The 27,499-nt window shown below is 38.8% G+C and overlaps 3 protein-coding genes across 4 annotated transcripts in view; all 3 read right to left on the minus strand.

Annotated features, from left to right (window-relative positions):
• Positions 1-18,320, minus strand: part of MIPEP (mitochondrial intermediate peptidase) — a 65,617-nt gene extending 47,297 nt beyond the window's left edge. Inside the window, exons 1-10 of the mRNA XM_053936443.1 lie at positions 18,144-18,320; positions 14,966-15,139; positions 13,032-13,120; positions 11,940-12,026; positions 10,913-10,976; positions 9,054-9,236; positions 7,397-7,553; positions 6,966-7,014; positions 6,264-6,324; positions 5,551-5,603 (exon numbers count right to left, since the gene is read on the minus strand). Coding sequence (XP_053792418.1) covers positions 5,551-5,603; positions 6,264-6,324; positions 6,966-7,014; positions 7,397-7,553; positions 9,054-9,236; positions 10,913-10,976; positions 11,940-12,026; positions 13,032-13,120; positions 14,966-15,139; positions 18,144-18,320 — 1,094 coding nt within the window. The remainder of the gene's footprint in view (positions 1-5,550; positions 5,604-6,263; positions 6,325-6,965; positions 7,015-7,396; positions 7,554-9,053; positions 9,237-10,912; positions 10,977-11,939; positions 12,027-13,031; positions 13,121-14,965; positions 15,140-18,143) is intronic.
• Positions 18,321-19,694: 1,374 nt separating this feature from the next.
• Positions 19,695-27,276, minus strand: LOC128783628 (complement C1q and tumor necrosis factor-related protein 9A-like). Of its 2 annotated transcripts, none has more exons than XM_053934547.1 (4): positions 27,200-27,276; positions 23,697-23,888; positions 21,689-21,751; positions 19,695-20,777 (listed from the first exon to the last, which is right to left on the minus strand). In XM_053934547.1, the coding sequence occupies exons 2-4, from the start codon at positions 23,860-23,862 to the stop codon at positions 19,972-19,974; spliced, it is 1,035 nt and encodes a 344-aa protein (XP_053790522.1). In that variant the 5' UTR covers positions 23,863-23,888; positions 27,200-27,276; the 3' UTR covers positions 19,695-19,971. The 2 variants fall into 2 exon arrangements, with proteins under 2 accessions (XP_053790522.1, XP_053790523.1); XM_053934548.1 differs by lacking the exon at positions 27,200-27,276 and adding an exon at positions 25,413-25,796.
• Positions 27,206-27,499, minus strand: part of SPATA13 (spermatogenesis associated 13) — a 171,376-nt gene continuing 171,082 nt past the window's right edge. Inside the window, exon 16 of the mRNA XM_053934543.1 lies at positions 27,206-27,370. Within this exon, the coding sequence (XP_053790518.1) occupies positions 27,273-27,370 (98 nt within the window). The 3' untranslated portion in view covers positions 27,206-27,272. The remainder of the gene's footprint in view (positions 27,371-27,499) is intronic.

Genomic DNA, 27,499 nt, shown 5'->3' on the forward strand with positions numbered 1-27,499 from the left:
CAAGAACAGCAGGCTTCAAACAAAAAGGCTGTGCCCCTGTGAGAAACAAAGATGTAGCATGTGATTATAAATAATTATTTCTAAGCTTGTATGACTTCACTGAGTCTAAATAAAATGCAGACTCTTAAAATCATTTTCGTTTAAGCTGTGTCTATGGAACGAGGCTAAGACTGTTTTGTGCAATGTGACTTTCATCTATTCTATTAGGAATGCTTTTTATAAAATTGAACATTAGGGATATTTGAATCAGAATCACTGTTCTTCAGAACACGAGCATTCAGACTCTTAACAATTGCAAATTAGCTGCCAGGCAAAAATTCTTATCGGTAGCTATTATATGTAGTTCCTGATATATCCTGACCTTTCCGGGGGTTTTTGTGAGAAAAATTATTATCCTGTTGACATCCACAAAAATATAGATGACAAAGTTAACTATCTCTAATGAAACAGATCCTGTCAAAACTTTCAAAGAAACTTAAAAAGATCTTGTTAGTGAAGATAAAAGTGAGATGAACCCCTCAGGTTAGCTTGAAGAGATCAAGACAAGGAAAACTCTTTCCAATTTTCATTACATGCCAGACTATGAAACTTAATTCTTTACCTAAAGGGAGGCTCTAAACCATGATTTATAGAAGACTCTGGATTTCTTAAAAATAATAACAATAATAATAATAATAGAATGCCTTTGTACTCTCATCAACCATAAAGCAGCACCTGTATTTCACATTCCTTTTTTCTTTCTGTTAATTGTACTTCCTAGAATATTTTGGAGGAGGTCAAGGGGTACTTTAGAATATTGGTATCAACACTGCATACAACTTTTAGATTTGATTTAGTTTTCAAATCAACAATTTCTTTGTTCTTCCACAATATTTTGAATAAAGAAGTAATTATTGAAAGTTGAATTCTGCTTTACAGCAATGCTTTTCAATACCTTTCAGGTTTTCCTCCAAAAAGCTTAATCCACAAGCTTTAGCGACTGGTGAGTTGAAGTGGACTTTCTATACCTACATTAGTTGATTTAACAGAAGGCACACCTTACCTTTCTTACAAATAGTTTGTTACAGGAAGTTCGCCTCCTCTCTGAGCACTTTGGTTGAAAGATTTCCTGTATTTCCCATATATATATTTCCCATATATGTATTTCCCATATTTCCCATATATATATTTCCTATATTTCCCATTTCCAAAATATTCCCATATTTTGCATTACGTTTCCACTTCAGCTTTCAAATTGAACAGAGTGACAGTTGTCTCACAAAGGGTCTGGGCTACACTTCTACATGGCATTCCCAAGAGAGAACAGTCTTGCATAAAAATAAAAATAGTTTTACAAAAAGCAGCCATGCACAAGTTTCCTGACTAGTAACTTGCAAACCTCAATATTAATTGCAGCTTTTAGGAACTTGTGAAACATCCAGTCACATTTTCATACCTTGGTACCCCTCTGAAAAAACCCAGAAGTGGTGCCCGCCCTCCCCTGAAGCCAGCAAACTATGTACAGTCCCAACAAGAAAGAAGGTGATTTATTCCTAATTTCTGTTAAGATGGCACCCTAAAATCCAAAATGCCTGCAGCTGTCATGGTGGCTTCTCTTTCCTACACATCAGGAAACAAACTTATTTTTGCACTGATCTGTCATCCTCAAGTCATCCTGGTCTTATTTCCTTCTGCAGTCCCAAAGAAAGGGACTAGCACAGAGTCAGTACTCTGCAAGCACATCACAGTTTCAAGTGGAATAAAATCTGGGACATTTTAGCAAAAATCCTAACAGTGAATTATAGCCAGAGAAGTCAACCCAGCCTGGCAAGAACCACAGGTTAAGGAAACAGAAGTCAATACCAAGTACACAAAGCTCACTGCTGATGGTTCTCAAAAACAGTTCTGCACCTTTGTCAGAAGTGATTAAGCACAGCCAATCCTACCTTCAAGGCAAATGGCTGACCTCAAAAAGTCTCTCACAGCATTTTGTGGTGATTTTCTCTTGTGTTTTTTTCTCTGACCTGGAAGAAGTCAGCAGGACTACCACATCTTTGCAAGATCAGGGCCTTGAGAATTACAGATGCACTTACTGAGAAGTAATGCAACTTAATTAATACTTGGGTACTTGTCTGCACTAAAATGCAACATTATTATTTTTATAATATACATATTAGACATCTTCTTACTTGTCAGATGCTGAAGCATGTTCTAGCATTCACTGGTTTATTACCCTTAGCCTGCCAAAATTCTTGAGGTTCTCCTAATTACTCCGTCTTCTTTTAAGACACTACTACCATGAATTTCAGAGTTTTGTCTCCTGTTTCTCTTAAAAGTACATTTATACTGACATTTATTTTCCCTGCGTCTTAAACTATAGCTACAAAAGCATTACACTGTCTTAAGTGTAGGTTTAAAGCCAGAGAGGCTACTTAACATAGTCTGGGAGAAAAAAAATAGTAAAATATCCTGTTCCCATCAACGGGAGGCTTACACTTTTGAAGTAGTATCAAGTTTCCAGGGAAAAGACTTGGTAAAAAGCTGACAGAAACAAAATTGTTGTGGCTGGGTTTAGACAGAACAACCGCAACTCTGTGGCTTGAGTCTGGAGCGCCTCCTGCTGTTCAAGGGACAGAACAGCAGCAACGGTCGGTACGCCGCGGAAAGAAGCGACAAAAACCAACCCGATGCGACAGCAAATAGCATCAAAATTCTACAGTCCAAACGCATGAGGGCATCCTTCAGAAGTAAATATGTACCTCTTAAAACTAGTTATTAGAAATCTGGTGAAGGATTTGTTTCCTTACTCCTGCTACAGTAAAGACTAAATGTATATTTAGAAGATAAAATACATAAATACATTTAAAATACACAACATGCTGCAAGTATAAAATAGACACATTAAAAATATGTCATGAGTTTCAGTGTCATTTGAGATGTAGCTGGTCAAAATCTGGAGGACTAAAGAGGAATGGCTGAATAGGCCAAACTAAGAAACAGTAAACATTTTCCATCCCATAAATATTTCTTGCACCCACTAGTGCTGAGTTACTTAATCAAGAACTGAATCCCCATAGTCTGTTTCTTTATACCTACATCTGTGAAGACAGTCTGTATCTTCTGTGCCTAACAATATGTTCTTTTGCATCTTATGTACCTAGGAAACTGTGGGTCTGTACTTCAGCTGGAGCCATGGTGACAACAGTAGTCCAAAAGGAATACTCAAAAGCATATATTTGCTTCCATTTCAACACAAATATTTTACTAAGCAGAAGAAAAGAGAAATTCCTAATACAAAAACCTACCATGCAGACTACTACTGAGTCCGAAAACCTGAGAGACAAATACATAAGCCATGCTCTGTGCACAGCACTACTACAAATACAACCATGACATTTCTGTTAAAGACATAAAGCTAAAAGTAAATTTCTTCCAAAAGAAAAACCCTTGGAGAACAAAAAAAAATATAATAGGCTAAACAAAGAACAGGAGAAATGCACAATAGTTAAGTGCATCCTGTTTGAAAACATATTTTGTAATTCCAAGATGAAAAAATGCAAAATAAAATAGGATAGAAGTAAAAATAAATTATTGAGACTATAAATTTAAAAAAAGAAAATTTTAATTTTTTTTTTTTTTTAAAAAAAGCATTCCATCATTTCCCATGCGAAAAAACCAACCAACCAAGAAAAACATCACTTTTCCTTAGATAAATAATATAATACTACGAGATAATTGGCTCAGTTAGGAAAAGAGTAACAACAAATAGCCAAAAGTCAAACTCCAGCCAAGCATGAAGGTTTGTGTGACAGATACAGTTCTCATCTTTCAGTTACAAAAGTGCTGAACTGAGCATACCATAGCATGCACAGGGTATTCAAGAAGGGATGTGGTCAAACAAGGTAAGTACAAATACAAGAAAAAGGATAGGAGATTCCCATTTGGGTAACAGGGCATTTAGGGCACAGACATGACAAGGTATATTCTCATCCTCTGGCTGTTGTATGAATACTCTGACTCCTGCCTAGGTTCACTCATAGAGCACAGTCCTCTTCACTATGCAGAGAAGTGAGTTTTACTTTTCAGAGCTGATTACCCAGTGTCCAGCACCCTGTTAACCACCCACAATATGAGGAGCAGAATAAATGTAAAGCCTTGTTCAGGCAGTTAGATAAACACTTTTTCCAAAGACAGCTAATTATGCAGAAAACAGGACTGTGAAAGATCTACACTCTTGTGTTAAAGCAAAGCAGCTCTGCACACAAAGGAAAGGAAAATTACTTTTCTTCCCCTGTCTTGTAGATGCTTGTATACCTGCCAGAAACAAATAGTCCTACCCAAGCTGGAGGGAGAAAAACATTGGGCCCCAGTCCTGGATTGTAATCAGGGAGGCCCTACACAGATTCAGGAGACTCTTCACATTGATCCTACTTCCAGCCTTCGTGCCTGAATACAAAAAAATAGGAAAGATACACTGTCTAGGTCTGTTTTACCTACTCTTCCTTCACAAAGACACCATGCAATTCTTAAAGTAACTTAATTGGGTCTCTTACAAAGCCCCCTAAGGAAAGGAAATATTTTTCTTTCTAATGCCAAAAAGGAGCACAATAATCTACTTGTGATCATCAGCAATTCATTTATGAGATGGTTAGCTTCATGAGGAGATCTAAGAAGGACAGTAAGACCAGTAAGACTAAGGACAATCAGCATCAGAAGACACTCTTCCAGGAGAAGTAACAAACACAGTGCCTTCTACACCTAATGCTCTAACCCTTATGGCACACCCTTTCATGCCATGTCTATACTACCACAGCTTTCTGACCCAGAGTAAACTACTATTTTAATCAGATATATCCAGTCTATGTTTGTTTAAAAACCAAAAAACTGTAAATCTGCAGTGAAGGAAGATTTTTTTTTCTAAACCTCCTTGTGAGAGCAGCATGTCTTTCAATTATCTTTTCCAACAGAAACCTCAAAGGCCACTGCTGCTGATGTAATAAAGGCAATGCAGGGCTTACATCTTTCAGAGCTGACATCTCATTATGTGCAAAGGCCCTGTGTACTATTTAAGTCTGTGTAAAGGATTTATTTCCCAGTCTTCGCAAAAAAGATAAGAATGAATTCTATCCATAAACAGTAAAGATTTACAGAAGTTCCTATTTCAAGTCTGCAAAAGAGGATGAAGTTGCACATTCAGTAAGAAGCACAATTAAGTTAAAATATGCTGTTCAGTGCTCAAAATTTATTTTTAAACATTACTGTAGCCCAGTTAAGAACTAAAAGCAAAACAAGAATAAGGATTTTCTATCTGTTCTCAAACTGCTTTGTCCTCTTTTATCTTCAAAGAGGGCCAATACTTCCCTGCAAAACAACACAGGAGCCAAAAACTTGTACAGGCACTCCAGCAGTAACAAAAAAAATACTGCAAACCACTCTTCCACCAGATAATATTTATTTTTTCATATTGAGATACATCTTCAAAGAAAGAAATCCTGTTTATGTTGAGGACTTTCTTTGCCTTTATTGCAAGGACATTCATTTACATTACAATCAGGAACATAAGGAGCTTACCTCTCAGCACGAAGTACTCCACTGTAATAGGGGTGATCCCATGGCATCAGCATCTGAAAGAATTCCAGCTTATAATTACAATAACAGACAACAAGTGAACCCTAAGTAAAAGTTTTGTTTCACTTGGATATTTTTGTAGTTTCAGTAAGTCACAGAATTTTGAAAAGTAATGTGAAACAGGGCTCAAACCAAAAATGAATGTATCTTAATCATATATCATATGGTAACTTTTTTAACTGAAAACTTCTTTAACATTTCTTGGAGATTGGTCTTCTTATTCAACTATATTATAGGACTTCATACCAGATTTGAAGAAATATACTCAGTTCAAATAAAAAGATAGATCTAGATATGTACAGCATTAAGATACATTCAATGTAGTATACAAATTGGGCTTAAATGTAATCTAAAGTAGAGCCTTTATTTATCAAAAGAGTCAATTAATTCAAAGCAAAGTGATACTCCCTTTCACTGCTTTATGTTCTGGTTATCTCAATATCACTTTGTATAAACCAACAGCTCTCTCATACTCAGTATTTAGTTTTAATACAGCAACTAAGTAGTCAGAAAGCATTTGAAGCCAGAAGAGAGAATGTTTCTAATTCTACTACATCTTGTACACTAAAGTAGAAGCAATTGTAGAACATGATTACCTTATACTATATTTTTTAAAAGAAACAAAACAGACAATCATATATGGAAATGTAACTTACTGAATTGTGGGGATTGAGCTTCATTTTCATCTTTGTCATCATTTCAAAGTCTCTTTGAGTTCTGAAAGATATTTTTATTATGAAAACATTAATGAAAGATTTTTGAGCCGTGAAATACAGCACATGATAATATTGCATCCTAATAAAATGTCCATCATCAGAGATTGACAGTACTATATAAAATGACTAGATAAAATGGCAGGCCCACATACAACAGTAGAAAAACCTTTTCACTCTGCTTCTGCCATTCAGGTACTTTCAAATTCAGTCCCTCTTCCTGTGGTTGTACAGCTCAAAATCATTTTCATTCTTACAATACACCCAGTGATGGAACTGTTTTGTGCTGGTGGAGTTCAGGGTGGCAAGAGGGACAAATAGGGAAATTTGTTTATAGATGCAAAATATATGGTGGTGTGCATATGGCAAGACAACCAGGAGAGGTGCTCTACACTTCAACTTGGTTTTCTTGTTTGCTGTTAACTGCACTTCTTGCATTCAGTCCTGGGTGTTCTCTGATCACAGACACAGAATTTATTCTAAGCACACAGCTTTCTCTTTCTCTCAAAATTTTGGGTAAATCTTGGTTTTTGTTTCATCAGAGCCCATAATAAGCAGCACTGACTAACTTATTACTGCACAAGTCCCTCTATTCTTGAAATAAAGAGTATGGTTAAAAAAAAAACCTCAGTGAAAAAGACATACCTTTTAGACAACTGCTCAGAAAGCTTCTCCAGAAATTGTCTTACTGTTTCTAGAAGGAAAAAATATTGAAATTATTCTTCCCTAAAGGATGTTAAATTTACATGAGAACATTCCAAACAAAAATTCCATTAGATTTTTTAACAACCTACTCTACTGACATTATTTCAAGAGTATTTAGTATTCCATTAACTTAATGACACCTTCATAATCTAAGGAGTGAACATTAATTCTGAACTAAAACACCAGATCCTCCTCAGTGAGTACTGTTATTTACAGTGACCACTAAGTATGGCATACAGCAAAATGTAACTGCAATAAAACCCTTCACTGGAAGAAGTACGTGTAAACTTAACTAAAGAAACTAACAACCTTTGATCTCATATGTTACACGTTTGACTTCTCTACATGTCCTTCCATACATGCCTTATTACCTGGATTTTTGGCCATTGTTCCCTGAAGAGCCCTGTGGGCAAAGGTGTCATAGCCAACCAACTGTGCCAGGCTGTTTCGGCTCACAAGCAACTCCTCCAATCGAGCCAGCTGCTGAGCATTTGAGTGGAGAAAAATCTTGTAAGCTGCTTCTCGCACCTAATACAAGGAAAAAAAAAAGTCACATTGCTACAGAGTAATTTTTAACAGAAACAAGTAACGCAACTGAAGATCTGACATGACAGCTGTATTTCACTGATATTGGTGGGAAAAGGCCTAAAGCCTTTTAACAATAGTAATTACAACTGCCTGACAATTACAGCTCTCTTACCCATTAAAAGTGAAATGAGGAAATGCAATGAGACAACCTAACAGATCAAGACTGCCAAAAAGGGTCCTGTTCTCTACTCCTGTCAACAGTCTCTCATCACCTCCCTCTTTCAGCCAACATCTGTGCTTTTCAGACCACTCTGTGGGCTGTCTCAACTCATTAAAACTTCTGAAAATAAACCCAAATTGTTCTCTGCATATCAGTTAAGTTTGCTTATAGTAGAATCTGACAAGGAAAAGAGACAAGGTCGGGGAGAAAAAAGAGAGGAAGAGAAAAGCCTTGTTTCTTTCGTAGTAGAAAACTATTAGTCTGCCCATCGCCCACAAATTTTCTCCATTTCTCATATTTTTAGTTAGTTTGGGTCTTTTCATAACTCTAAAAGAAAAAAACCTACCTGGAGACTCATAAAATTAAATGCTTTTGTGTCACAAACCAATTACAAATAATTTTATTTCTACATACGGAATAAGCTCAAGAAATCCAGCAATAACTTATACTTGCCTTCATCTGAACTAAGCTTCTCTCTACATAGTGTAAGTGAAGAAAGAAGCCTGGAGTGTTTTAATATGCTCCTGATCCTAGAATTTTATCTAAAAGTCTAGAGAGCCACTGCCACATTTCAATTAGTCTAAATTAACTTTAAATTTATAACTCTAAATTAATTCTTTTTTAGAAAAACAATATTAACAATAACTAAAGGGTTCTTTTCAGGATAATTCAGGCTGGATGGGACTTCATGAGGTCTCTAATCCAACCTCCTGTACAAAGAAGAGACAGCTACGAGCTAAGACGAGTCACACAAAGCTTTTTCCAGTCTGGTCCTCAAACTCTGCAAATATGGGAAACATTTCCCATCTCAACTTGTGCCTTTTGACAATTGTTCTCCTGTTGTGCACCATGCTGAAGAGCCTGCCTCTATTTTCTCCATGACATCCTTGCAGGTACTGGCAGGGTCCCCGCAGACCTCCTCTGCTACAGGGTGAACAAGCCCAAATCCCTCTGCCCTTCCTCACAGTGCATGCACTCTAGTTACTGCCCATCTTGGTGGCCTCTGTTGGAAGACACCCCTGAAGAGTAGGGCTATAATCTCATCCCTCAGTCTGTATTCTGCCCCTCCTCTTCCTCCAGCCATGCAGGATCTGCAAAGTGATTATTTCATACCTGCTACTATCAAATACCCCATTGATTATGACATTCTACCGAAGTTTTTCCTTGTTAGTAATTACAGCATAATCACAAACCACAGAGATTTACCTCACTAACAAGTCAAATAACTGGTATGTACTTCTGATATAAAGGATGCCAAAGTAAAGTCAGGGAATACAAACCAAATCATCAGGACAATCAGCATGTAGACCAGCAACTCGTAGGTAATTGCCTTCAGCTGTAAAATTATAACGAATATGCTCTGGCAAAACATGTTTGTCAATCTTGTTGGGAATGTGAGTTCCTATCAAAAATTCGTTACATAAATCCAATATTCTGACATTGAGGTCAACTGCCTTTTTACGCTGTAAGAAAAATAAAAGCACAAAATATCTTCAGACAGAGTACAAGCAGCACTCAAAGTTTTTAAACCTTAGAGGACTCTCAAAAATGAAGCAGAAAATACGACACTTAAGATTCTACCTACAGAATCAACAAAGTCATAATGCAGGGCAAGTCAACAAGATCAGATGCTCATAAAGCATTGAAATTTCAAAGAAAATGCCTAAGTTTCTGTAGTAAGAAAACATACACTGGAGTTCAAGTAGAAATTACATAAGCTTTGCTAACTTGTAACTGATTGCTCTGTAAAACATTGAATAAAAAAAAAAGAAGCATCTTTTAGAGAGATACCCTAAAACAGATATAGAGTAAAATTCTCTTTTTCCTGTTTGCATTATGCGGTTTCCTGGAGACTGTAAACTATTTACAGTATTTCAATCCTTCTCTTAGGAGTTTGTGATTTAGTTTTACCATCATTGCAGTATTTTATACACTTAATCATGCAAGATGTGCTTCAGTGAACTTGGTCACATTAGTAGAGGATGGTCTCTGTTGTCTGTGGGTTCACAGCTCAAAAGAAAAAAGGCTGAGGGTACACATAAAACATAACTTGAAAAGTCCAAAGAATGACATAATGTGATCTCTGTCCTCCCATTCTCCCCCTTTCTCCTGAAAATATATCTTGGAGTTTTATTTTAAAAAGCAGGAAGTCTTTGTAGCAGAAATAAACTTCAACTTTCAACAGGGAAGGGTTTCTAAAGTCTTAAATGAGAATTGAAAACACTGAGCAGCAAGCAAGAAAAGTGGGATAGTCAGGGGAGGAAGAGGAAAACATTCAAAAATAAGTGAAATTGTAACTGAAAGGAGATGAAGCACCATAGAATCAATAGTCAAATCAGACATAAACCCCAGAGCTGAAGTTTCAGGGCTGTTCTTTGGACAAAGTAATTGTAAAAACATATTCCAGAACCATTTTCTAGGTCACAAAACACCATCAAAACCATGATCTTCAGAATAACTCTACAGCATCAATCTGGTAGAAGAGCTTTTGTACAGATCTTTTTGGAGGGGATGACTCAGATAAACAAGGAATTAACTTCATACAGTGACATGAACTATGGACAAAGCATCCATACCACAAAGCATGGTGCAAGCTGCTAGGTTTGAAAAATCCACCACTAACTACTGCAAAAGTATATAAAAGCTCCAAGACAGGCAATCAGACCAAGCCCAGATACTCAATTTTGAACAAGATTTACAACTTCTGGTTATGTGAGCACCCCAGGAGTGCCTGGACACACACCTGAATCCTTCTAACACACTCCACTTGATTAACATGTCATCAAAGTGCACGGAGTGCTGCTTTTCGCTCTCTGTAAATATGTTATTCTGATAGCTGAATAGCTATTTAAAATATCTGATGTGGCCACCAAAGAACGAAAATAGGATCCCAGGACTTGCTTATAACTCCTCAGAACAGAAAGGAATTATGGGGTCCAAACTAGGAAGAACAACCAACTATCTAAAAACTACCTTTAGAAGTCATTTAAAATAGACAAAATTAATCACTTCTAAGGCAACAAAATTCCACAGAGGACAAACTGACCCAGAATCACGTGATTTCACGTCCCACATGTTTCATTATCTGGTCTTTTGCAGACAGACAAATTTCTGTTCATACATTGTAGCCAGAAATTACCTTTTCTTCATCCAAATGAATGCCACTGATCTCAAAATCAAACATAAAAAGTTCTGCCACTCGCCTAAAAATACAGTAAATCCCTGTTAAAACAGCCTCATTTGATAGTAAGCAGCATTTCTTAACAGATCTTGCCTTTAGCAGTTTTTTATGTTCCATGTCTTTCACAGAGATTAACACCACAGTTATATGAATGTTTTTATTAGGGACAAAGATTTCCTATGTTTTAGGTCCTTAACAATTTACTCAGTGAGAAACAATTTGCCCTTTGTTCTTAGTTTAGTCATCTGCTTTGAAAATATCCTTCAAAATAATTTCAGTGCCTTAATTTTAGATGTTCAAACAATTTGTGTGAATTACCATTTTAATTTCCTTTCACGCTTCGTTTATTCTAACATCAGAAAAATACCTTTCCAAATCTAACATTCTTGCTCGTGGTAAAAGAAGGAAGAGGGAAATAACTTATACATTAAGCTTGTCTAACCATGTCAGCGAATAAGTAATTCAAAACTCTAACTGCATAAACAGCTAACAGAACCTATTACAGCAATCATAAAGTAAGCTTTCAATAAATATACTGCTAATCTGATTTTGAAAAATATAAATAAACTTCAATAAAGTGAAATCAAGTTATATAGTCTGTTCCTAATTTTATTCCTAAGACCATTGCTATGTACACCAGAGTACAGTATATAATTTTAATCAAAACAATATTATTGAAGAAAATCTTACGTTTTCATTTTTTTGGTCTTGAAAGATCTCAGTTATTCAGCATAAATATATATTGTGCTCTACAGTCACATTCTCCAAGATTACACAACTGCAAACTTCCTAACTCTTTGCAGGTAATTTGGTAGTGACTAATAAATTAATAATGGAGTTGTGGTTTGTTTTCCAAAAGTTGCATTTATTAATTTAAGAAAACAGAAAATATAAGAACAGTAAGAAACAATATATACCATCTAAGAATCTAAATCCACAAAATTCTATTTACAATCTATAAGGATCTATGAGCATTAATAAGTACCTGGTTTCAGGATCTAAGGAACTCGTTACAGTTTCATCAGCTAGCAGACGTCTCAGACTCTGACACAGTTCAACATCTGTATTTAATCTGAAAAGATACAGGGTAAAAGAATCATGCATTAACAACAGACTAATATTTCAGTTTCTTGGTATTACTCATTCAAAGGCAGTATTTAGTGAAACAGCATTAAAAGCCAAGGACTGTATTTTGAAAGTGCTTTCTGGTTCACAGTCACAGTTAAAAAGTAGAAAATTTCTATACAGAGCATGTGTGGACAAACCAGCATGGAAACAGGTCTTGTGCATCTGACAGAAAAATAGTTTTGGACAGTATTTTGTGGCAATATGAGCAAATCTAACACTGACTGCTTATTTTTTTAGGAACAAAGATAATCATGGTGAGAGCATAAAGGTGAGTTTTCTAATAATTTCTTTCAAAGGACTCCATTAAAGGAAAACCTGTGCTCAAGTTTGCCATCAGATAAATGTGCTGCTGACTGCCACCGGGCTAGAATAAGAGCTTATTATCCCCAGAACATTTCCACACACCAAGCACTGTCCCCATTCAGATAACACTGTGTCCTTCAGATCTACTGGCATGATATCCTGCACTCCCAGGTGGGATACGGTGGGCAAGGAAACACATGCACACAACAGTTTATGAGCCTCTCAAGATAATATATGAGCAATTTCCTCTTTCCACTAATTTTATATCTGAAGTGGTATTCAGATATCAAAGTCATATTGTTATATATAATATGCTTAATCAAAGTCCTGAGAAATCCACCTTCAAGCATTTTGTACATAAACTTTACAACCACTAGAGAATTGTCACAAGTCCTGGAAAAATGTCACTTGAGCCTTTGATGGGCTTCAGTGACATGGAGTCATAAACTGGAACTAAAATAGAAAAACCTTTCATGAGATACTGTAACAAAACTAAACCCTTAAATATCTGTAATAGAAGACTGACACTTTGTTCCCATGCACAAATATTTTTTGTTGATTGCTGTTTTCATATATGATCATACAGTAATTTTTAAAGCTGCATATGGAAACAGAAAAAAAAAAAAGAAAAAAGAAGAAAACATACTTCTCTACCACAGTACCAATGTTCCTGCAAGCTTCTTCAGCAGCCTCTCTGAATGCAAAGTCAGGGTGGGCAACTTTTACAAAATCAGCCTGATACAGTAGAAGAAAATAGTGAGGCAAAAAGACAAATAAAAAAAACTTCCAGCTTATAAATAAATTGCATTCAAGCAGTTCCATTTATATTAACATTTATTTCTATAGTTCTATGCAATCATTTTGTAGAATTTGCCTTTTTTTTGTCTAAAATATAAAGCTGACTGGAAAACTTTGCTGACAATTATTAAACCACACAGTGCTTTGTGTCCCTCCAATAAACGTTATTAATTCACCATTATTAATTCACCTAAAATGTTATTAATTCACCCTCCTCAAAACATTTTAAGCAGTGTGTATCTCAGAGTCCTTATAATACAGACCTACTCCAACATATTTGAATGTTATTAAAAAAGATTTTTAAAACTACATTTTCTAGTTAAGAAGAAAGCACACCAGTAAATATGCATACTTCCTAACAGGAAGAAATACTGATTTTTTGTAAATCTCCAAATCCTTCAAGGGGTTCATAAGGCTAGAAGGATGCTAAACGGGGCTGGGGAGGCAGGGGCTTCCACAACTGCTGACATGAATTCAGGGTGGTTTTAGCATTGAAATGATAGACTTAAAATATTAGGAATATATTTAAATTCTAGGACTATATTGAAGATATTAAGCATGATTTTACAGAAAGTACATGCAACAAGCAGACAGTATAAAATATTATTGCATTTCGACTGAAAAGCCAGCCTTAGAAATGTTACACACTTAAAATTTTTACTTCTTAGAATTCCTTTTTAAAATCCTGTATAATACTGACAGAAAAGGTGCTGAATGACAGATATCAAAATTCCTAACAACAGATAACAATCACCAAATAACTTCCAGACAGTTCTGCAAGCTGTGCATCTATGAACATAAAAAACTTAAATATAGTACAAAGGAGATAATTTTAGCTCAGCAAACTTATACAAAACTATGGCCATTGAATTCTGACATTAATGTTTTACTTAGGTATTGATTGATTAAGCAGAATTAGGCATAGTCTATACAAAACATGATGACATAATGACACATCGTGTAAGTACTTTCAGAATGAAAAAGTGCCTGGTACAAGAGATGTCTTAAATCTACAAAAGAATAAGAAACAAGATTGGAGAATTGAAAACACACTGAGACATTCAAATGTGAAAACCCAAGTGACCTCAAAAAACTTAGTGACCTATTCACTAAGAACCGATTTCAGGATGGTTCTGCTTCCTCCAGCCAAAGAATGATGCTTTGATAAAAGATATACTTTTGGCAAACTTCCAGAGAGCAATATGAAATACTCTAATAAACTTAAAGTTTTATGATGCAGAATATCAGACCAAGTACTCTAAATCTGTGGACGACAAAAACTACAATCTAAAAAATTGCTGCCTTTTTCTTGTGTTAATAAAAAACTGATACTGCTGCCTTTACTCTGGAAGTTCTTTATGGACCTTCACCTATAAATGATCATAACTTAAAACACATGCATTGCCACTCCAACTTTAACTCTGAAATCAAAACCCTCTTTTCCACAATATAAGTGACGCTGGAGAGCTTATGTATTATTATTGCAGCAGAAGCACCAGAATGATTTCACTGTTGTTTTTCCTGTTGTGGCTTCTATACTATTTTTGCATCTGTCTTAAAAATTACTGGACAGTTTGACAGGATTTGTACTTTGCTATCATTTGGTAAAAGCCTTTGCAATTTACTTTCAATCAATTTAATTTTCTGTCTTAACACAAAACTTCATGGAGTTGATCTGCTATTTCTACACTGCTATTGCTGCAGTGTAGAAAATCATAAAATGGAACATAGTGTAAGCTCAGCCAGTTTAAAAGAATTTATGTAAAAATAAAAGTAACATACCAAGTCTGCTACTCTACACAGGCTATCTGAAAGCTGATCAAAGATCATTACAGTCTCAGGCCCAGGTGGTGTTGAACACGCCTTCTGGACAAGCTGCTCTGATTCTTGCAATGCTTTGTTCTGTGCTTCTTGAAATCCTTCTGGACAGCTCAGTTCTGGAACACCAAACAGACCCTGCAGTGCAAAACACAATGGAAACATATCACTTTTGCCCTCCTTGATTCCTGCACCTTTATTTCAAGACTGAATTATCACTACAGAATTTTACCCAAATGACCCCAGCTAGTACACTGTAACACTTCACTGGACAGCAGCACCAGATATCAAGAGATTGCAGGCAACTGGACAGTTGTCTCAGGCTCACTGAATGAGCCTCCAGTACTGGAAGCAGACCTCAAAGGAATAATCAACAACAACTGAAAATGCTTGTGGAATGAACAGTTTTATTCCTAAAGATTCTGTCAAGCCTGGCCCTGTCCACAGGACAAGGTAAACACACTTATTTGTGCAGGGTAAATGCAGATGGCACTTATGTTCTGCTTTTGTGGAAGAGACTTAGAGAGGTTCTACCACTGATCAAACAAAATTACTAATGCTAGCAGATAGAGAAGTTCCACAGTGCAGACCTACAACAGAAAAATTATTTCGAAGAATCACAGAATCCCCTGAGTTGGAAGTGATGCCTCAAGATTTTTGGGTTTTATGTATTCTTCATGTATTTGTAGCTTTGTAGACTGTTAATACATAGTTATAATTTCTAGTACTTTCCCAGCTCTCTTTATCACAGTTAAAAAACTCCTGCTCAGGCATTCTTGAAATTCTGTTTAGTCTTGCCTGTTAGTTTAGAAAGGACACTTTATTTTGCACCATGTATCATAAACATAATAAAATGCAGAGTTAGAAAATAGGGGGATATCAGGGGGGAGCCCCAATGGGGCTGAACCCAGAGGGGAAATTATCTAACCCAGCTGCTCTTCTCATTGGACAATATTTGCCAGGTATACTAATCAACTAACCTTAGAAAAATGTAGAACTACAGTATCACGTGTACATATCACCATGTTGTGCACCTTGAAGGCTTTAAATTAAAGATTTGCTTTTATATTATCATTTTAACACTGTTTGGAAAAGCTTTGTGTTTTATTCCACATGAAGAAAGGACCCATAAGGATCACTGAATTCCACTTCCTGGCCCTGCACAGCACCTTCCCCATGAGTCACACTGGGTGCCTGAGAGCACTGTCCAAGCATTTCTTGAGCTCTGTCAGGTTGGTGCTGTGACCACTTCCCTGGGGAGCCTGCTCCAGTGCCCAACCACCCCCTGGGTGAAAAACCCAATCCTAGTAATTCCTTAATTTCATTTAAGTTAAAAGCAACATCTCTTCAAGCAATACACTCCCTTTGCAATGCCCAACTATAACGTGAGCATCTCCTCACACCCTGACTACAGCATCGAACAGTGAAAGGTATGTGATTTCACGCAAAATCCCTTCCAAATTCAACCTCAGTACCTAAAAACCACAGTCTGCATTTTTCAAATCTGCAGTCCAGTCAGTTTATAATCCACTTTCTGCAAACTCTTTGTATTATTGCAGTCAGCTGCAGGTGTGCAGCTTGCTAATATTTATTCAAATAAAATAAAAAGCTACAAACTGACAGCTCGTCTGTGCAAGTATATATTCTGAAGCAAAAGCTACCCTTCAAGAACACATCTGGAACATTTTGGTTTGCTTTGTCCCATTTTCTTTCTGTCACTATTGCTAAAACCACCTTCTTTTTTGCAAACGAAAGAAAAACTTCCCTCACACTTCCCATGTTTTAATTTATTATTTGGGAACAAGAACACGACTGAAGTGAACATTGAAAAAAGTATTTTTATATTTTTACACATGCGCACACAAACATACTTGTATCACAGCACTCCTGAATAATGTTTACAGTGTAAGACGCTCGAGGCTGCCCTCTCACTCAGATCCTCAGCCAGAGGATGCAATGTCCTGCAATATCCCTGGGAGCTCCAGGTCTTTCTGCTGTCCTACATCATCACCAATCCTCCCAAGCAAGCTCTTCCTGCACATGTAGTGCTCTGTGACCAGGATGTATCTCCTCTTAGAGATAAATTAGCTGCAGAACTCCTCTTACATATGATATCAAGTTTAGCATAAAAAATCAAAAATTACAAAAAAAAGAAGCCTGGTGTAGTTCTCTCTGTTTAATGTTATTGGCTGCATGGCTGAAACATTTTTTGTCTTCACCTGGTCTCAGCATTTACATCCTACCTGGCACGGCCTCTTTGTGAGCCTGAAATACGCACCTCTGTTCCGAAAGAACCATGGGCCAAGTGAGTGATCTGGAACATTCCCTAGACCGGCCAAATGGACAATATTTAACTGCATTATTTCCTGAAGCAAGACTCACACCAGTGTGCTTGCAGAGGCATGAGAACCTGAAGAAAGGTTTCCCAAGCAAGTGCCAGACTATAAACAGAGGTCAGATTTGTCCTCTCTAAAACCCAAAGTTCAACAGCTCCACCAGGCTGGGCACCATGGCAGGAATAGCTGAGTCAGCAGGCAAACACCTGGATTTTACAGCTGCACCTATTCTGTATGCACTGTGCTACCCTACCCTCTCCAGGAGCCTGTTGAGTCCCTGGACACACATTAACGAACATCCCTGACTCACCCTAAAAAGACACGCATCAGAAAACCCAACAGGCATCAAATTAGCAAAGAAATCCTCTTTTGCCACAGGCAAGACATCAAGTATAACGCCCAGGCAAGAGGATGTGAGCAGCGTGGCTGCTGCTGAAGCAGCGTCCGAGTGCACAACACTGACACGTGAGCGACGGCACAGCCAGGGGAGGGCTGGCAGGGAAGGGGGAATGCAAAGGGCAGTCTCACTTTATGGACCTATGGGCACCACTGAGGCTCAAAGCGTTCCCACGCACAAGGCCATCACCGTCAAACGCTTCTGTGTCCAAAAGCCACAACGTTTGGGTTTGCTAGAACCAGCATAAACTCTTACTTAAAAAAAAAAAAAAAAAAAAACTACGCACAAGAGAAAAATTGCCCCAAAAAATTCCCTTAAAACAGTTCAGACAAGCAGAACAAAGCACGACGCTGCCAAGAGACCAGGGCTCCTGCCGCAGCAGGCCTGGTCCTCCCCTCCCGCCGCTCACCGTGTCCCTGCCCGCCGCACCGCCACGCAGCGGCTGCGGCTGCTGCTGCTTCGCATCGAACGCGGTGCCCACGGGGCACCAGCTGGTGCTGACGGCCCGGCCGCCCTGCCCCGCCGGCCGGCCCCGCAGCGCCCGGCCCAGCGCCGCGGGCAGCGCCCGCCGGCAGCCGCCCAGCATGGCGGAACGCAGCGCGGCCCGGCGGAGCGGGCCCGGCACGGCCGCGGCCTCCGCACACCCCGCTCGGCCGCGACCTCCGCGCGTCCGCGCAGATGGGAGGAGCGGCAGCAGGAGGCGGAGCGAGGCGGAGCTCCGGCCTCCCCCTGCCCCTCAGGCTGCCGGGCAGCTGTGCCCGGTTCTCAGCAAGCCCCCCGGTGTGCCCCCCTTCCCGCTGGGCACCTCTGCCCCGGGCTCCCAGCGCTCCCCGGGCCTGACGCGCTTCCCGGCTCACCAGCGCCCGACTCGGCCGCACTGGGGCCTCTGCCGGCTGGTACCTGTCCTACAGTTAAACTTAAGACCTTTTTAAAATGGTTTTTCGATCTAGATGTTTCTGTGACACAAACTTGCGGCGTGTGGCTTAATGGGAAGAAACTTCGTCTTGCTGAAAAATTCACATAGCCTTTTCCTCTGCTTGAGTGCCCTTGTATCTCCCTCGCTGTCATTTGAGAAGTGCAGCTGTTCCTCCTGAATTAACCCACCGTGCCCTTTCCATTTGGGCTCTGTGATCCGCACTCGGGGTTCAGCTACTGGTGGGAACATGCCCACATTGCGCTGGTACCCTGAGGTGCTGATGGGAAGCCAGGCCTTAAGCTCCTAACACTGCATTTGTACTGAATTTCATGATGCTGACCCATCTTCCTTGACACCTCTACTTTATTCTCTTCTAAGAGAAGTGAATGAGATTTCCCAATATTTTTTTTTAATATTTTTGAGTTTTAGAAGAAAAGGAGGGAGGGGGGAAGAAGACAGAAAATTTGGGGGAAAAAATGACAGATTTTTTAATGTATGTTTTATTTCCTGTTTTATGGTACAGGAAGTAACTGGTTTATTGTTTTATTTCCTGTTTTATAGTTTTATTTCCTGTTTTGTGGTACAGGAAGTAACTCTTGGTCAGTTCTCTGGCATGGCTGCTTCAGTATTGATTAAACGCACATTAATCTGGGAGAATTTGTTTTGCACCAGCTAATTCTGAAGTACAGCAGCTTTATGCTGTATTTTTGCACTGGCCTTGAATATCTGCCCACGTCAGAGAATCCACATGGCACTTCCTCCTATCACTCCATTTTGCTCAGTTTCAGACCTGTGACTACACAGAGAGCAAAGAACCATATTTAAAAACTAAATGAAACAATGAAACTTGGTTGCACCACACAGCAAGCAGCTTCTGTAGATATATCAAACTACACTAATTTCAAGTTTAAAAATAATTTTCAAGTGGTTGGATGCAAACTAACCAAGTTTCAAGTCCATCTACACATGCCACATTGGAAGATACAAACTGGCTTGGAAGTAACTGTTGCTTCTTGTTTATACAAGATATCCCACACGACATAATTCCAGAACTTTTGTCTTTTATTTCATCCCACTTTGCTTTAAAATTTGTTCTTCAGAACTGGGGTACACACCCCTGTGAATGCCAAAGTAAGTCACCAAACCACTAATGTGTTAAGCCCAGCACTGTAGATTCTGAAGACTTGTCCTCTCTTGTGCAGAAGCTGTTCCTGAAACCAAGCATTTTCTGTTGAATCCAGCAAAAATTGCCCAGCAGATAACAGCTTTCTTAGGGAGGGCTGAGGGGCACAGGCATGCAGCACTCAGGGATAACACAGAGCTACAGCATGGGCGGCAGCAGTGGCTCCAGTGGGTCAGCAGTGCTGAACAGGAGGAACCCAGAGAAGGTGGTATCGTCATCGCCGTCTGCAAACAGCCCATTGAAAGCTTCTCCTTGGTGGGCCTGCAGCCACACCTCGTCTCCTCCCTGCAGCTCGAGGATGGTGGCCCCCGAGGCCTGGTCCTCTCCGCTCTGGTACCTGTCCACCGTGTGCAGCATCTTGATGCCGTTCTTAACAAGAGCTACTCGCACGTTCCTTGAGTAGACAGTGATGTGGTAGGTGAAATAGTAAACACCAGGGTGTTTGCAGGTGAACTTGCCAGTAGCTGAGTTAAAGTCATTCAGACTGTTATACAGCACCTTGTCAAACTTGATCGGGCGATTCGGAGGGGGAAACTTGGTGTTGGCTGTAAGGCCAACACTGAAAGCACTCCTTGGCAGGACTCCTGGGGCACCTACGTTCCCCTTGTCTCCTCTGTCTCCTTTCAAGCCTCTTTCCCCCTGAACTCCTGGATTACCCTGTGGCCCTATACCTCCAGTATTACCTTTAGGACCTGGATTACCAATTGGGCCAATTGGCCCTGGGAAACCAACTCTTCCAGGATGGCCAATTTCACCCTTTGTCCCTTTTGGACCTATGGGTCCAATGTCTCCTTTTAACCCTTTTTGTCCTTGCAGTCCTAGCTCTCCCTTCTGACCTTTGTAACCCACTGATCCTATAAATCCTTTTGGTCCCAGTTTCCCAGGTGGTCCTCTTTCTCCTTTATCTCCTTTGTTCCCCTTCTCTTCAACAGTCCCATTGGTTCCTAAAGGAAAAAAAAAATAAAAATAAAAAAATAATAATAAAAACAAAACAAAACAACTCCACAACTTTCTTGTGATCCTCCATTGGAAGACACAAACTGAGGTTTATAATGTGGAGATACATGTTCAGGTGCACATCTCCACTGTGCATACTCCACTGTGCTCGCTGTACAGACAGTTTTTCATACATTTAAGTGCAGAATAAGCATAATGTCTGAAGAGCCTGTTATTTTATTAGAAAACATGTGCTCTGGCTGGCAGCAGCAAGAATAAGCTCAAAGAAAGGAAGGTTGTCTATGGGTTGATGATAACACTGACAGCTCACATCATCTCATACACAAGCAACATCTGTCCACACTTTTTTACAGCCTTTGGTGTACAGAATGGATGAGAGGGTTCACAATTTAATCATAGGAAGGGGGTTTTTTTTACAACACCCTGAACTTGACTTGAACTGTCACATGTTTCTATAATTTCTACATATAATTTCTACTTCTCTTGGGTTACATAGGTTGCTACTGCAGTACAACTAAAGGTGTTTTGTCCTGGTTACTTGCCACCCTATGCTTTATTTATCCTTCATCCATCATTGATCAGAAGATCAAAGCCTTCAAAACTGCTCTGGTTGCTGCACAAGGCTTTGAAGGTGAAGATCTCATGTTGTGAAAGGCACTTTAGCAGTTGATAGACAAAAGACACCATAAAGAACATATGCTCAATCCATCAAGAAAAGATGCTGATCAATTCTGCTCAACAGCCTTTGGCTTCTCATGTTAGGAATAATGCTGTTTGTACAGTTTGTGGTCTCAATTTAGAAATGAGAGAATTTAAAATAAATGAGATTGTATGATGAGTTCACAAACACAAGGGCAGCAGTTCATAGACAAATATTAAATTGAAGCACTTCTCTGACCTCGTTCACCTTTCTCTCCATTGACACCATCTTTTCCTGGACTGCCAGGAATTCCTGGTTCACCTAGTACAGAAATAAAAACACAGATATTCATTAAACAAATTACCAGAAAATTTGTGAAGAATCCATCTTTAATCCTTCCTTCTCAAGCCTGGCCAAACAGTAATGTAAAGCATACCCTTATTCCTGACTTTTAGTGTCTGCCACTGCTGGTAGTTTTATCTTACTACAAGATTGACAAAGAGCAGAGAAACTCTGCTTGAGGATGGTGCTTTTTGGGTGCAGAAGGAATCCTTGATGAAGAGGTGAGTTATTGAGACATGTACAGTTGTTATAACCTGGTGAGGATCACCAGTGTGAAAACTTCTTCTCTTGTTGCCTCCATCCATGGAAATTCAGCAAGAAGCTTTGCTGGGGCATGAAGCCTAGCAGTTAAACAAGGACGTGGTTTAGAGGTGGGCCTGGTGGTGCTGGGTTAATGGTTGGGCTAGATCATCTCAGAGGCCTTTTCCAGCTGTAATGATTCTGTGACTCTAGGAATGGTGAACTCCCGCCTCAAGAAGAGACATGCAGGAGTTTGACCGATGGTATGGATCAGTACAGTGGAATAATATTTCCTATAAAGCTGAGGAAAGCATTCACATTCTTGATCCCTGTACCTAGCATGACATGGACTTTCCACTGCTCTACAGAGAGCAATTATAGAGGTGATTTTTGCTGTACAGAGGTAGTACAGAAGCCCACGAGGTCTGTGATCAAATAACTGGATACATCCCAAGTGCAGCAACAGAATTAAAACAGAGTTGGCAGTTTGGTTGTAATCATACTCCAATAGTAGCTCTCCAGTCATATGGACCAGAGAACAGTTCTTTGCAGTTTCTTGCACATTGGGTGCATCCCAGCATCTGCTGAAATTTCATTGACTGGGTAAGGAACAAAATTCGTTCTCATGTATTAAACCACAAAGATATATCTACACAGAGTGTAAAGAATGGTGCATTCACCCCACTTTGTTCAAATAAAGAACAGTCAGTACAGTCATCATAACAGATGATTTAGGAAAAACGTTGGGGAGTTTATCAGAATCTAATGGTATCATGACAACTCACTGGAGTGGAGGAAGGGCCTTTAGAAAATAAATGAAAATATGAAAGCTTTAGGTTTTCTATTTTTAAGACCTTTCTGGAACCCTGCATACAGAAAAAGAGGGCAGTTAAATGTATGTGCCTATTAAGACGCTAATGGAAATCTTTGTTTCTTTCTAGATTTTAAAAGGTGATGAAGTGTTATATGTCCACATGCCTTCAGATTTATCACCTTGTGCAACCCTGGCCTTGATATTCCAGCATGGATACAAGGGCCATCATTAACCTAAGGCTTAAGGTATTATGGGGGTGATTAGTTTAGGATGCTGAGATTATCTCTGGCTTTGATATCTCATACAAATCTCTATTATAGCCTGCTGAGCAGAAATAAATCCTATATTGTTGTTCAATAATCTCTATTTCTGAACTTACTCTAGTGGCTCTTGAGTTACAGCAAGTAGGCACACTCAGAATCTAGTCTTACAAATGTATAATTTTGATAAGAAAGAGAAATCTTACCACTGCATACTTCCTACTACACCAAACAAGGTATCAGTTGTTGCTTTTTTTTAGTAGACTTGAAGCTCCTTGCAGAAATATAGTTTCTATCTTAAAGGAGTAGGAGTAGGTTTGCAGGCTTTAAAATTTTCAAATAGACTTGAAAATATTCCCATGATAAAAGGTAAATCCTTTTTTTCTTTTGTTTTTATCCCATGAACCTGACATCTCCATAGTATTTGCTGTCTTGCTTTCATTAAGCCTTTCTTTATATTTCCTTCTTCAAATAGGTAAGTGACAAATGTCTGAAAAGTTTTCTGAAGGCTAGGCAGAACAATCCCATTCATGCAGAGTAACTACAAAGAAATTTGGGAGTGAATGGCCTTGCATTTGATATATTAAATCATTCATTCTGAACATAGTACCTGTATCTCCCTTGTCTCCTTTTGACCCATCACGTCCGTCACGGCCAGGTATGCCATTGTGCCCAGGATTGCCAGGGATGCCAGGATACCCTTGGGTGCAGACGTCCTGGTTTTGTGTTTCTGCTGTGCTGACTACAATAGCCAGCAGTACAATCCAGCTTTTCATTCTTTAGATAGGTTATATGGCTTTGACTGAAATATTAAGAAGAAAAAGTACATCTGCCTATGTCTACCTTAGACAGGAATGCAGGGTGGTGCAGGGAGGAAAATAAGGAAATGGGTTTTCACCATGTCTATTCTTTTGTTTTATTTATCTCTCTATAGCATTAATTACAGTCCTGGAGACTACTGAGTGCTATTTTAAATAATTATTTAATGGACATATCAGTTCTGGCATCATTCTACTTTTGAAATAGTAGCTTTACACTATTCTCCATCCACATTTCTCCCTGCACCTACTTGTGACTGCATGGTTGTACCTTTCACCTCCCAGGAAATGGTGTAATGGGAGGTGAGCTAAGGCAATTCAACCCCCTCATTCAGCAAAAAGCAATCACTTTTTAATTTTTTAAAAATTGCTATTCACTCAACTTAGTCCCCTACTGGGTTAATAAGTTGAATGACCTCAGAGGAGAGGTTAGAGCTGGAGCAGAGTGAGATGAGGGTAAAGGTATAAGGGATCAAGATAGTTTTTTTGGCAAAAACAAGTGTTTAGTTGGGTGCTCCCAATTCATGTAACTTTGCTACTAAAAGTCCATCTTATATTTATCTTTTCACTACAGAGTCCCTCCTATATAATGTCTTTTAATATAGGCCCATTGAAATACATTAAGACTTAATCCTGGACACAGCTGATTTAATTCAGTGTAAGAGCAATTGATAAGAAGAGATTAGACTGAGGAATAAAAAGCAAATAGCAACAAAATTAATACCTGTTTTATTTGGAATTAATATCTATAAATGTCTAATGCACAGAAGCTTCAGCAATATAGGTTAAGTACTTAAACAGGTAAAAGTAATTGTTACTATGAGTAAATTTTACACAATTGGCTTTGGAATTGGTTCTTTTATTAATGAGGAGTAAGATCACTATTTCTTTTAGCATTAACTAAAAAATGATGGCTCCTCTTTAATCCTTTCACCACAATTTCTCACTCTCGTGAAACAATGCACACAAGTACCACATAGAGAGACACCAGTATGTCCTCAATAAGAATAATTACACCCTTAATCTAATTTATAGAGTAAGACTTTAGCTTTGGGACATGTTCCTTAATCTTTTTATTCTGTGTTCAGAAAAGTCCCCCATTTTGGAACCATTATTATAAATTATTTGTGGGGTCTTTGCCAATGGATTTGCTCAGAGATGTTTGATCACCAGCCAGAAAAATCCCACTTTGCTGCTGCTGGTTGGCACTAAAGAGAGGTGAAAATAGATAAGACATTTGTTCCTTCTAAGGTATATAAATATTTGCTGCCTTAGTCAAAGGACTCCGTAAGAGTCCAAAAGGAAGAAGTGCTCTGTATGACACTGTTAGGTAATGATGCATCCCATGGAGAAGACTGACAGTCCTTGTCCACTTACAGAAAACCTCATTCCCACTTGTCTAGGGAAGCGTTTCCTGCCTAGACAGTGTGGTTGGCTCCCATACATGCAATCCTCTCCACAACCTGACATCAACATCATCATCATATATAAAGGATCTTTGTTCTTACCTTGTTTACCTGGTACTTGCAGTGTTCTTGGGCATCTTTAAACTGAGTGTAGAAACTTCATGTAAAGGAATGCACACTCCGATATGTGCCTTGAGGACAAGCACTTGTTTGGTCAATAAATTGTCAAAGGTCAGTGAAGTCACTAAATTGTCAAAGGTCAGTGATTTAATTTTGAGAGCTGTTCAATAATTAAAACAGAAGTTTAAAGTGGAATCTTTCTATTTATTCCAATATTAAGCTGAAGTGCTCTGTACTTTGGCTTTTACCACTGTTACATAATAGGAAATTGATAAAATGGATTAGTAAGGCTTTGATTTCCCTATTCCTTTGTACAAATACATCACACAAATGTTAGCCTCTGACAGCTTGGATGATTTGTAGGATGGAAGGCATGTCTCACACCATTACTGTGGTGCTAAAATATGTCATGAAGGTAATTTCTGAATCAGGTAATTTACAATGGATTTAGGGACAAAGACTAAATTAAAACAAAAAATGCTGAGAATGTGGCATTACAATTATTAGGTGATTATGGAAAAGAAGGAACAAGGTTAAATTAAAAATAGAATAAATAAATAGAATTACAAAGTTTTTTATGTGTAATTAGCAGGTTCCCTATCTAGCTATTCAAGTAACAGTCAAAGCTATTGGGCTACTAAATTATGTATTAGTGGTAACTAATTTGAAAAAAGCTGTAACTCAATTCTTAACTGTGTCTTCTTGAAACTACTGGAACTGCTGTTGTCTAAGGACTAGTGGAAGTCAACTGAGCTTATCATCACCTCCCTAAATGCTGATCATCAACAGTGAAGGTTAAAACCGAAAGTAACGTGAGTTAGTGTGTTAGAGGAAGTGCCCTTAATTCACCCTTGTTTCAAGTGACTGCAAACAGTCTCTGAGGGTGTCACCACACTGCAAACACGTTCCCTCAGCACAGCAGAGAGACGAAGTTTTCTGTAAGATCTTCACCACCACCCTGTGGCGACGGCAAAATATTGCAAGAGTTGAGTTGCCCTGGCTTGAACCTGGGACATCGTGTCCACCGCGCTCTGGGGAAAAGGAGGGACCATGGGCAGCAATTCGCTGCTCTACCTGAATGAACTTCTGTAGCCAAATTAATCTTGCTGCTAACTGAGAAGAAGGAACGAGAACCACAACGAACAACCCTTTTCTCTTTACCCATTAAGCACCATCTGAAATTTTCTAAGCCTGCTTAGCCTCAGCCTCCTTTCTCAATTACAAGTTTGAGTAATTAAAAAATAGCCCATCCTGACAGTTAGGAATAATGTCATTCATTAGTTACCTATACCTTGATAGACTCCACAGTTAGTCTGCTTTGATGCATTTTTAACAGACAAGCAAGAAAAGTGCTGTAGAAATAGCCTCAAAGACAAATGTTTCCTTCAGCTGCTTTTTAGTGCCTTGTCTCATCACAGAATAATGATTTGAAAATAATTACATGGGAGCAAGAGTTCATCATTTGCTCTTAAAAAACATTGCATATGAAAGGCAGGAGATGCAGGGGTTTTTAAATTGACTGCTGTGCTAATTACCTTTGTTAGGAGATTAACATGACAGCAATGACCACGATGGTTAATTAGATATACCTGACCCTATAAGCAGAGCAGTTTCTAGACACTTTTTCAGTAAGTCAGTATCTCTAAAGTCTGGGGTGTGCTTATAGGAAGAGGCCATGGTGCATCTGGGGCTCATTCTTTCCTCTTAAGAAGTTTCAGCCTTCCTGAAAAAAAATCCCTGGAAGAAACAGTTGATAAATCCTACCTCACCTTGTGTTTGGAGAGAAACTCAGCTCTTGAAGAGCAGTGGTACTCCTTCTTCTCAGATCTGCCCTTCTGAACTTCACTGACATGACTCCAGTGATGTGGATGGACACCTTCCAACCTCTCCTTGTCTGCAGAGTGGTTTTGGCTGCCATTGCAGGTGTCCCACTATGAATGCTTAAAACATTAAAATGACTCAAATAAATATTGTCCAGGTGTCAATCACATATACAAACTCCCCAAGATGCACAACAGAAATGTACCGGTGTAATGATGTAATGTAAACAGAGGGCAGGTTGATGGATG

The sequence above is a fragment of the Vidua chalybeata genome, chromosome 2 (genome assembly GCF_026979565.1).
Source record: "Vidua chalybeata isolate OUT-0048 chromosome 2, bVidCha1 merged haplotype, whole genome shotgun sequence".
Lineage (NCBI taxonomy): Eukaryota > Metazoa > Chordata > Aves > Passeriformes > Viduidae > Vidua > Vidua chalybeata.

Bases quoted from the DNA above. Each gene is read 5' to 3' on its own strand.
- LOC128783628 (XM_053934547.1), bottom strand. From the start codon at position 23,862: ATGAAAAGCTGGATTGTACTGCTGGCTATTGTAGTCAGCACAGCAGAA. The intron at 21,752-23,696 runs GTACTATGTTCA...TTTCTGTACTAG, and splicing joins AGGAGACAAGGGAGATACAG to GTGAACCAGGAATTCCTGGC. The intron at 20,778-21,688 runs GTCAGAGAAGTG...TTTTTCCTTTAG, and splicing joins TGGAGAGAAAGGTGAACGAG to GAACCAATGGGACTGTTGAA.